Source organism: Scomber scombrus, chromosome 14, assembly GCF_963691925.1.
Source record: "Scomber scombrus chromosome 14, fScoSco1.1, whole genome shotgun sequence".
NCBI classification, from domain to species: Eukaryota; Metazoa; Chordata; class Actinopteri; order Scombriformes; family Scombridae; genus Scomber; species Scomber scombrus.
The window spans coordinates 1,758,782-1,770,624 of NC_084983.1; the positions used below are offsets into that span (position 1 = coordinate 1,758,782).

The window sequence follows — 11,843 nt, forward strand, 5'->3', positions numbered from 1 at the left end:
AATTTCCTCAGTAGAATTAACTATAGGTATGACCAGCAGACCTAGTGGCTCATCTCAGCATAGTCCAAATGATCTGTTAATATTTACATATCACAGACAAGAACTCAAATCATGTGTTTTCATTCATCATCAAGTGTCATTCAGTCATTTTCATTATATAGCCTGTATTATTACATTTGGCTCTGATCTGACATTTAATGGGCACAATCAGATTAAGAAGTAATAAGAGGCAAACACATAGTTAAAAGAAGTAATACGTTTGTAAAAGTAACTGTTTACTAATGAAATGTGAGGTTTAACAACTCCAGTACGATCATGGATGGGTTATGTACAATATAATGTGATATAGGCTTCCGGTTTGCTCATGTGACCATAGTGTCACATGACAGCGATCTAGCTGCTCGCTAACGCTAATACAATGGCAGCGTTTCTACAGTGGAGAAAATTCGTGTTCTTTGACAAAGACACGGTGAAGGATCCTGGAGATAATGGGAAAAACTTTGCTCTTCCTAACGGAATATCTGCGTGTGACTCAGGACGGGGTCACATTGTTCTGGGAGATATCCTTTAAGTCAGCAGCTAGCTCTGCTAATGACAGCTGATGCTAACCAGACTCAGCAAAGGCGAAAACAAACAAGTCAGCTGTAGAAATGTGTTTATTGGGTCTGTGTTTTAAAGCTGAAAACAAACAAGTCAGCTGTAGAAATGCGTTTATTAATGAAGAATGTTTATATGAACAGTAAATGAGCAGACAGAGACAGGCTATGTTCTGGTATATGGAACAAACGGGCTAATGTTAGACTTGTTGTGTTGTTATAGTTGCTACCAGTTCGGCTCACATGTAATACACGGAAGAATAGTTAGTTTAATAACTGTACACTCCTCTTTAATACAATAATAATAGCAATACATTAGCAATATAAGTAGCATTATATGATATGTATATTTACTGTAAATTCCACTTTATCTACAGACACTGTTTATATGTGTGTGTGTGTGTGTGTGTGTGTGTGTGTGTGTGTGTGTATAATGTACTACTCTCTGTAATTATATTAAGTTTTACTTGTGACCTACCAAGGGACTGCATATGTAAATTAGCTTAGTCAATAAGGCAAACTATTAAATAATGGAACATGTTCTATTAACCGACTATACCAATGTTCACTGTTGAATTTCCACACATAGCATATGTGTGCAGCTTACAGTATCTCTTGCTCTGATTGAATATAACTGCCCTTAACTCCCATAATGTTACATATGGAAGGCAAGATCTGGCTTTTGACACGCTCCCTGCAGTTGGCGTCTTTTCAGGCCTACAAGTTACGGGTGACGCATCTCTACCAGCTGAAGCAGCACAGCATCCTGGTATCAGTGGGGCAGGATGAACATGGAATAAACCCTCTAGTAAGTGTGAAGTCCTCCAGTCCTCCTAAAACACAGAGCGGTTGTTTTCACTACCACTATACTGAGTCTGTATTCATTCCACAGGTAAAAGTTTGGAACCTGGACAAGAGAGACAGTGGGAATCCTCTCTGCACTAGGATTTTTCCTGCAATTCCTGGCAACAAACCGACTGAAGTGTCTTGCCTCAGCGTGCATGAGAATCTCAACTTCATGGCTATTGGTAAGACTCAGGGAAAGGTTTGCTCTCTGTGTGTTTCTCCAGGTATCACAGTAACACACTGTATTTCTCAACAGGCTTCACAGACGGCAGTGTGGTTCTGACTAAAGGTGACATCACCAGAGATCGTCACAGTAAAACTCTTACTCTGCACGAGGGGACCATCCCCGTCACAGGCCTCGCCTTCCGCCAGGTGGCAAAGGTCACACATCTATTTGTTGCCACTCTGGAGAAAGTCCATGTAAGTGTGGAAGAACACATGGGATGCATGGAGAAACCTTTCAAGTGTACAGTTTACTTAGCTCGTCTTAAAGGGAGTGTAATGGCTTTCTCAACACAAATATCATCATACACCAATATGACTGAAGTTCTGAGGTTTTTTATGACTCCATTCTATTGGCTGTAATTCTCTGACCTTGCTTCCTCTGCCTTGGTTCTCTCCTCTCTCAGTGCTACACCCTGTCCATCAAGGAGTATCCCAAAGTAGAGCTGGATACACACGGCTGTGGGCTGCGCTGCTCCTCCCTCGCAGATCCCTCCCAGGATTCCCAGTTCATTGTGGCGGGAGACGAATGCGTGTACCTGTACCAGCCCGATGAACGAGGGCCCTGCTTTGCCTTTGATGGAACCAAACTGTTGGCTCACTGGCATCGAGGATATCTGTTCTTACTGATTAAAGACGCAAAGTCACCCAACAAGTAAGGACAGCGCCGAGTAGGTTAGATGAAGGTGCAGCAATTGTTATGGGTATGACGTCAGGGTTGATCAATAACAGGGCTTAGGCTGTGTTCAGCTGTGCTCTGTAGATGGTCACAGGCTCAAAGTGACACTTACAAAAACACATCTTGAACATATAGTTTAAAAGGCATGTGTTACCATGTGTTATAATGTTACAAAACACAAGTAGAGCAAATGAGTCTTTTTCTGAAATGTCCAGTTATTATAATGTAATGTGAGCTGAATCTCACGTATAGGTACATTATTATACTCAAAATGTTATTTAATGTCAGCTATGTTTCAAACAGAGCATGGTTCCATTAGTGATGATCATGCTTTTGTTGACAGTATTGAGAATGATGTGAAGGGTTATGGTGCTCCTTGGTTTGAAGGACTAATAATTAATAATCAACTTTCCCAGTCTAGAGCTGTAATTAAAGATTCATTTCAGTATCATTATTTAATTACCTTTTTCTTCATTAATTGATTCAGTTATTTGTTCAAGTTTAAGTCCAAGTTTATGTATTTGTCATTCCACCATATCTATTTAATACATACAGTGGAACAAACTTGCGTGTCTCAGGACAAAAGTGCAAATGACATAGAATAAATAACATGACATAGCAAAGGAACACATAAGAACAATTAAAGATAATAAAGCAGCAGCAGTTAAAAAAGACCATTGCTATACTAAAATAAAGAGCCTAATAAAATCTTAATAAATTAGAAGTAATTTTAAAAGGTAGCTTGTTGTGTATATGTGCAAAAGTGCAGTATTATGCATTTAAGAGTATTATGGCTTGTGGCTCGGTCTATAAAGTGTTAAAAAATGGTGAAAAAATGTTGGTCACTGTTTCCTAAAGCCCAAGGTAATGTCCTCAAAGGTTGTTTTGTCTTTATCAGCATTAAACAACCCAAATATATTCAGTTAACTGTCATAGAGAACTAAGAAAAACAGAATATATTCACATTGAAAGAGCTGGATTTGTTCTTTAAAAATGACTCAACAATTATTTGATCATCAAAATGTTTGGTGATTAATTTTCTGATAGATTATTATTATTATTAGTCTAATTGTTGCAGCTCTACTGAAGTCTCACATACAGATGCATGTTGACAGTGTTGATGTTGTGTTCAGGACAGCGTTTGGCAGCAGGGAGAGCTCTCCATCAGACAAACAGCTTCTGACCATCTATGACCTAGACAACAAGTTCATCGCCTACAGTGCCTCTTTTGATGATGTCATCGATGTGGTGGCGGAGTGGGGATCCTTCTACATCCTCACCAGAGACGGGAAAATGTTTGTTCTTCAGGAGAAAGACACACAGACCAAACTGGAGGTGAGTGTAAAACCTACCAGCTCTGTATCTGAAAGGAAAAGGTTCACAATTTTTGTATGTGTTAAACCAACAGTGAAAGATGTTTTTCCTGTCTGTAATCATTCCTCCTGTTCATACTGATTATTAAAAGATCTCCTTCTAATGTGCTTTCGATGGAAGTGATGGAGGACTAAATGTGTGTCCACACAGTCATTTAAAAGTAGATGATCAGCTTCTATTGAGCTTCATCAGTCTGAGTTAGTCATATCAAGTGATATCTGACACATTTACAGTCTTTTTAGCATCAAATTCCCTCTTAGTGTTTCCCTGTTGAGCTGTGGTGGAAGTATAGTAACAAAAAGACTTTGCTACTAAAAACACTAACGTTGAAACATAGAAGATGAAGATTTGACTCATTTGGACGACTGAAGCTTCATATTAGCTTCACATCAACTTTTAAATCCATGTTTACACAGAAGGAGGACTGTGGATTGTATCCTCCATTACTTATATTGTAAAGCACAAGTCATACCTTCTGTGTTGTAGTATGTATGGAACTGCATCTGTGGTCCACATACAAGTCCACAGATGCTCATGTGGTTCCATACATAGTGCAAGTGGGGGTCCGCAAGCTTAAGCGTCATCATTTTCCAAAGTTGTCAAATCCAGTCTGTTAGTACTACAAACTGCTGTTTAAATGCAATAATCTGTTATTTCATTGTGTCACCTGTCTCATTTTAAACATCACACCCACATGAACACAGCCCCTCGTACAGTATACTTTTACAAACACCTGTTTTCATGCTGTGATGTTTTCCTGTATGTTGCTGAAAAGAAACATGAAACAGGAAAAGGCAGCATTTTATATCAGAAGTACAACACAAGAGCAGCTGGTGTGTGTTGTGTCTGTTTCTTTTGATAAAGAAGTCAGTCAGTTATCTTTTTCCATCTTTTCACACGTGAGTCATTTCCCATACAACAGCAGCACACAGTGAAGAGTCGGTCACCTTGCTGAAGAGTTGGAGGTGTGCAACCTGTCACCTGCAGCTCCTGAATGTTCCATTATTCCCCTATAAAAACAAAGACTGATTGGATGATGAAAAAATGCAGAAAATAACTGTTGTCTCACGTTGTAGACTCAAAAACAGGATTAGATTTCATGAAAGTCATAAGCCTTTTGATGATGCATAACTTGTTGATGAACAGTAATAAAGAGTTGGATCCCTTCTAAATCAACCTGGTGACTGTTTGTTTTTGAAGATGCTGTTTAAGAAGAACCTGTTTGTGATGGCCATAAACCTTGCTAAGAGCCAGCACCTGGACAGTGATGGACTGTCAGAGATCTTCAGACAGTATGGTGACCACCTCTACCTGAAGGGAGATCATGACGGTGCCATCCAGCAGTACATCCGGTAATTACGTCATCACTGACTGGACATATTTGAGGGTTTAGATGTCCATCTTTGAACATGTTGTTTACTAGTACACCATGTAAAAGTGTTCAAAGTATGTCAGAGATAGATTTTGAATGTAGCACTGGTTGCTGACCGGTCTCCCACTGTTTTCCAACAGCACTATTGGTAAACTGGAGCCATCTTACGTCATCAGGAAGTTTCTGGATGCTCAGAGGATCCACAACCTGACAGCGTATCTGCAAGCTCTGCACAGACAGTCTCTGGCCAACGCAGACCACACCACACTGCTGCTCAACTGTTACACCAAGCTGAAGGACAGCTCCAAACTGGAAGAGTTCATTAAGGTGAGTGCTGAGGACAAACACACCTAAAAAAAAAACTGCTGGACTTTATTTAAAGCCAATACTCTTAATGAACAGATCATTCATGGCTTCCGTACAGTATTCTAACACCTTCATCTTCATATGTACTGTATGTTCAACAGAGCAGTGAGAGCGAGGTCCACTTTGATGTTGAAATTGCCATCAAGGTTCTCCGGCAGGCGAGCTACCACAGCCACGCTGTCTTCCTGGCTGAGAAGCACATGCACCATGAGTGGTACCTGAAGATCCAACTGGAAGACCTCAAGGTAAAAACCATGACAGTAGATGTACAAACCTTCCTTAGAGAAATGTATGGAGATTCACCTGTCTATGCTTAGATGTTCTTGTCCACTCTGTGACCAGCTGACATTAGTGACAGCTTTTTTACTATGGTTACTATGGCTGATCCAGTGATGCTGAAGCTCTTCCTTGTTTCTCCATTACTCTATAAATAAGGAATCACTACGAATATTTCACTCCGATATAAAGATGTTGAGATGTAAACAGCATCCAGATATGCTGCCAGAACACCACTTATTCTCTGAGTCATACATCAGTCAAATCAAATCACACAGACACTGCTACAATCAACAGTATTCACTGTCTACAGTGTGGGCAGAATCTCTTATGCCGGTCATCCATGAATCTATTTAGAAATCATACAAGAAATGTACTCTGTCTGTTTAACTTCAAGGGCTGTATTTATCAAGTATGACAGAGTGCGACATTACTCCTAGCTGTCAAGAAAGTCTATTTTGGTCCAACTTTAAGAACAAGAGTAAAAGCATTTCTCAGCTCAGGAATCACTCTTATCCTGGTTGATATTTAGGAGAGCTCCAGAGGTGTCCTAACCTGTTAGCTTGATGAGAATAAATGTATTGAAAGATGAATTGTTACAAAAAAAACATGCAGCTTTGCAACAGTGATGAATAACGATTTGATGACTCTTATACAGATATTGAGCATGTGAGAGTGAACTGAAACCTCGCTGGATAGGCAGATTAATCTCTGAAATTCATTACAACTATGGTCCGACTGATACTGGTAAAAAAAAGAGCAGTACATATGTTTATTATCTTACTGTTTCCCTCCTAAACTCAGAACTACCATGAAGGCCTGCGTTACATTGGACGTTTACCTTTTGAACAAGCTGAGAGCAACATGAAGCGTTACGGTAAGACTCTGATGCACCACGTTCCTGAAGGCACCACGCTGCTGCTGAAGGGTTTATGTACCAACTACCAACCGAGTGGAGACACTGCTGAGAAAGAAAGCCTGGACAGGAATCGAGTCAATAAGGTCTGTGTGCAGTACTGCTGATGTCTTTTGTGTTTAATATTTAACTCCTGTTACTTTATTATGATTATGATCATTCTACAAGTTTCTATCTTTTTATTTAACCTTCATTTAATCTAGCTTTTATTAAACTTTATCTTTTGTATTTCATTTTTACTTTTGTCTTTTTATTCTATTCTAACCTGGTTTTCACTCTAACTTTTAATAAACTTTTTGTCTTATTCCCTCTTATTTTTATTTATTAATTTTTGTTTTTTTAAATTCTTCATTGAAGTGAGCAAGGACACAATACAAATAACCTTTTAACGTATTTGTCATTCCTTCTAGAAATTAAAATACATAAATTTGATAATATTATCCTCACCCACCCAATTATATACACACTCTTTATACACTTTATAAAAATAGTATGCATTTATTATCTATTTTACTTTTTTCTCTTGTGTGTATTGGTTTCAAATTGGTCTCTTTTTTCTTAGTTTTTTTTGTTCCTTCAACATTTATTATTTAAATGTTTTATCTTAATGTAGTCCTCGGTCTACACTTGTTCTGTCTTGTTATCAGCTTGTCAATCAACTGAAGCACATTGAACTACATTCACCTGTATGAAAGCTGCTATACATATATCTATATATAGATATAGATATACAATAAATACAGTTACTGTGTGTGTGAGAGATTTCTCTGAGTTTTCTACAAAGACCGTGTTGTCCGTTTCTTTTATCTTCAGGCCAACTCTGAGGAATTCATACCGATTTTTGCGAACAACCCTCGAGAGCTGAAAGCATTCTTGGAGCACATGATCGAGGTGGACCCCCGCTCTCCACAGGGTGTTTATGACACACTGCTTGAGCTACGACTGCAAGACTGGGCACACGAACAAGACCCTGATGTCAGTGCAACACACACAGAGTAGCCACAAAGATGTAAAATGGTGTTTAACAGCTGGATCTAAACATAATTCAGTTGCTAATGATCTCATTTTTTGGCAGAGAAAAAAGGTCCTGCAGGGTGAAGCTGTGTCGCTGCTGAGGAGTGACAACACGGTGTTCGATAAGGCTCTGGTCCTCTGCCAGATGCACAACTTCAAAGAAGGTGTCCTCTACCTTTATGAGAAGGGCAAGCTGTAAGTGAAGGAGACAGAGCAACACCTGAATATGCATGAACGGATGTGTATGAATGAATATGTATGAATCCATTAATGTGCTAGTGAAGCACATCATAGCATCTCTTAACTTCTCTCATTACTCACTGCTTCTATGTGGCAATTAATACTGAATGACAAACCTAGAGGTGTGCCAGTAATACATTACATTTTTTCTCAAAGCTGTGTTTGTTAGACATTTCTCTGCCTGTTACTTTACTGATGATACATTGGATATAATTTGCATTCATGTGCAGGTACCAGCAGATTATGCACTACCACATGCAGAATGAGGAGTATGGGAAAGTGGTGGAGGCTTGCAAGCGCTACGGAGACCAAGAGGGATGCCTCTGGGAGCAGGCGCTGGGATACTTTGCTAGAAAAGAAGAAGACTGTAAGGCCTACATCAGCGAGGTCCTGCATCACATCGACCAAAACAACCTGATGCCTCCGTTACTCGGTGAGATGATGAGAATTAGATTTCGTACTTAAATGCATATTTGTTTGGATAGTGATCAAAATGTCACATTAGGGAGCGCCCTCGTTGTTGAGTAGTTACAGCACATGCCATATACTCGCAATGTCCCTGGTTCACGTCCGGCAAGGGACCTTTGTTGCATGTCATACCCATTTCTCTGCCACCGATAAAGGCAAAAAGCCCAAAAATAATATTTAAAAAAAAAAAAAAAAAGTCACATTAGATTCAATTCAGGTTAAAATGATCGATTATTTTCTTGAATAATTGTTCAGCTGTTTGTTCTATAACATGTCAGAAAATGGTGAGAAGTATCAATCATTTTCCGAAAGTAAAAGGCGTCATCCTCAAATGTCTTGTTCTGCCCCCTCCAACAGTCCACAACCCAGAAATATTCACTTTACTGTCAAAGACGACTAAAGAAACCAGAAAATATTCCCATTTAAGAAGCTGGAAGCAGAATTTAATAATTTTCCTCTTAAAAATGTCTTTTAATGAATCATCAGAATAAATGGAGATGAATTAAATAGTTGGAAATTAATCAGTGAATCGTTGCAGCTGTACTTTGCAAAGTAGAATCAGTTGAAAGAAGGTGTGTGTACGGTATTTGATGGGAGATGACTGTGTGTGTTTGTGTGTGTCTGTAGTGGTGCAGACACTGGCCCACAACTCGACGGCCACTCTGTCCGTCATCAAGGACTACCTCATCAACAAGCTGCAGAGAGAAAGCCAGCAGATCGAGGACGACGAACGCAAAATCCGACAGTACCGCGAGGAGACCTCTCACCTCCGCTCCGAGATCCAGGAACTCAAAACCAGGTGGGTCACGTAGAGGAGGGAATTTACAGGAATCTTACTTTTGTACTGCAAGGATGAATGTTTATTATTTATTCAAGTTTTTTTTTCTGTGGTACTGAATAGTTCTATTACCCTCACTGCAGTGACTATACTGTTGTCAGTTACAGTCACTGTAGCTCAGAGAAGTGGGATTGGTGACCGGTGACGGTTGCCAAACATCTTGTGCTGATGTCATCAAAAAAGAGTCATGGGTTGCCTAATACGACTGTAAATCTTAACCTCAATATTTCCACACAGTGCCAAGATATTCCAGAAGACCAAGTGTAACATGTGCAACAGCCCGCTGGAGCTGCCCTCCGTTCACTTCCTGTGCAGCCACTCCTTCCACCAACACTGCTTCGAAAGCTACGCAGAGAGCGAGGCAGAGTGCCCAACGTGCACTCCAGAGAACCGCAAAGTCATGGACATGCTGCGGGCACAGGACCAGAAACGAGACCTGCACGACCACTTCAACAGACAGGTAACAGTACATGAACCAGGAACCAAATTCATACACAAGGGTGAAATGAGTTTATAGTGTAATTATATTTCAGCAGTTGACTGTGGTGCAGTGTGCTTACTGTCACATCACGGCAATGTTTGAACAAATGCAACTTCATGTTTCTTTCCTATGTTTTTCAGTTACGGAGCTCTAACGACGGTTTCTCAGTGGTGGCTGACTATTTTGGTCGAGGGGTGTTTAATAAACTGACTCTGGTCACTGACCCGCCTGGCAGCAAAACAGTTGGGAGTCTAGAGGTGAACCTGCAGAGAGACCTTCTCATCCACACCAAGAGAAACTGCTAGAAACTCCAGCTTGTGATTATGGTGTGAATACCTGAGAAGGCATTTTGTGTCCAGCTACACATCACTGATCACATGCTCTGCTGCATGAAATGCCACTTTATTTAGCAGCAGTTGCTGCTGCCTGCTTTTAGTACCTGTGATGGACTAACTTGCATAAACGCGTTCCTAGTGTGAGTCATGATTTATTGACGCGAGTAAAAAACCTTCTTTAGGTTCAAACGTGTAATTCTGTCTTAAAACCTTTCTGAAACACATCTTGGAGAGTTTTGCTTTGGTGTGTTTGCTTGTATGTCATCTTGCACACAACACTGAAAAATCATTCAGTCATCTGTCACTAATGAAATATTTAATGTCTGTCAAACTAAATTGATGAATAAAATTGTGAATAGTCTCATCCTTCTGTGTGTTTTCTTCATACAGTCTTGTCTCTTTGTTAGACTTCTGGGGTTTGCAGTTTGTTCAATCTGATGTAAAAATACACCTAAATTGTCATATGATGACATCATTCAGTTTATTACATCCATTATATGATTATCATATATCGGTTCGCATGACATTACATATTTGTCATTTGTCCCTTGGGTACACTGCTGTAATGCTCTCTGTTCTGAATCAAACTGGTTGTTCAGGTTCTGACTTGTGTAGGACGTTTGGATCACAGGAAACCAGCCTTCTCTCCGTCAAACCTGATTCACAACTTGTTCTTTCATCCTCTTTTCCATATTATGGAAAAGCCACACTTATTGTTGCAAATGAGCTGAGTTTTACTTTTTAAAGTGGATTTTTACAACTGTGAGTTTACATGAATGTACATGTTTAACACAGTCAGTGCAGTTCTTTGTTTTCTACATGTGTTGGAGAAAAATGAGATAAGATAACCTCTGCTGCACCAAGCTTGTGGAACAGCCTTCTTAACCACCTGAGGCTCTTTTAAAATGGGCCTTAAAACCTTTTTATTCAGAAAGACTTTTACATCTTAACTCGTGTTTCTATTATTATCTTATCACTTTTAGTTCCACTATGAATGAAAAGTGTGTTACTAATTACATTTTCGTTACTAAAGTTGTATGTGTACTTAAGTTACATTAAGTTCATTTAAAATAAGCTGATAATTTAACCATGCAATCAATGAACTTCTAATGTAACTTGCATGTGGTTTCCTCAGACTTACCTGGAAATGTCGTCATTCGGTTTACGCCTACTATCTGAACGTGGACCAATTGGGTACAGCCAAAAATCGTTTCACAACGTCACTCACCTCACGTGGACCAATCATGGGGCAGTGCGTGGAGCATTGTGGGCGTGCCTTAGATTGGAGGGTCAGTGCTGGTTGTTGCATTTGACGTCAAAGAACACGGCTTAACTACCGGATGCAAGGGGTCTTCCTTTCAAAACAAGACCATATAACTTGTCAGCTAGAACAAGAACTACCAAAAATAAGTGTGTTGTGATTATGAATTGATATTATTTTGTAAGATGTAAGATGTAAGACACTGGGTAGTTATTTACCGCCCTGCCTTCCCTCAAAATGTTTATTGTAAGGCTGTTTATTCAAGTTATAGTCTTGTGAAATACTTTGATTATGATTATGATTAAGGCTAACGGAGTCTATGATAACAACAGTTTATTTTGATAAAAAAAAAATAATTTTGTTATTTATAAGTCATTCCCAATTCACATTTTTTCTTCATTTCCAGTCTGGAATCTTTTTTTCCTCAAAATAAATCTTAGTCGAAAACACCTGCTCGGTTATAGTGTATTTTACTCTGAAATGCTAACCGGAAATAGTATGTCGTGTTGCGTTGAACTCGACGATAGTTTTCGTCCCAGCAGCGGCTTCAGTGGATCCA

The 11,843-nt window shown here is 39.5% G+C and overlaps 1 protein-coding gene across 1 annotated transcript; it reads left to right on the plus strand.

The window, feature by feature from the left end:
• The first annotated feature begins 390 nt into the window (after positions 1 to 390).
• On the plus strand, positions 391 to 10,384 carry vps11 (VPS11 core subunit of CORVET and HOPS complexes). Its single transcript, XM_062433656.1, has 16 exons — positions 391 to 560; positions 1,256 to 1,404; positions 1,489 to 1,624; positions 1,699 to 1,862; positions 2,072 to 2,319; positions 3,477 to 3,678; positions 4,918 to 5,069; positions 5,230 to 5,416; positions 5,557 to 5,700; positions 6,536 to 6,733; positions 7,461 to 7,622; positions 7,723 to 7,856; positions 8,132 to 8,334; positions 8,997 to 9,168; positions 9,445 to 9,667; positions 9,829 to 10,384. Exons 1-16 carry the CDS (start codon positions 419 to 421, stop codon positions 9,991 to 9,993), a joined length of 2,781 nt encoding a protein of 926 aa, XP_062289640.1. The 5' UTR covers positions 391 to 418; the 3' UTR covers positions 9,994 to 10,384.
• Positions 10,385 to 11,843: the final 1,459 nt, after the last annotated feature.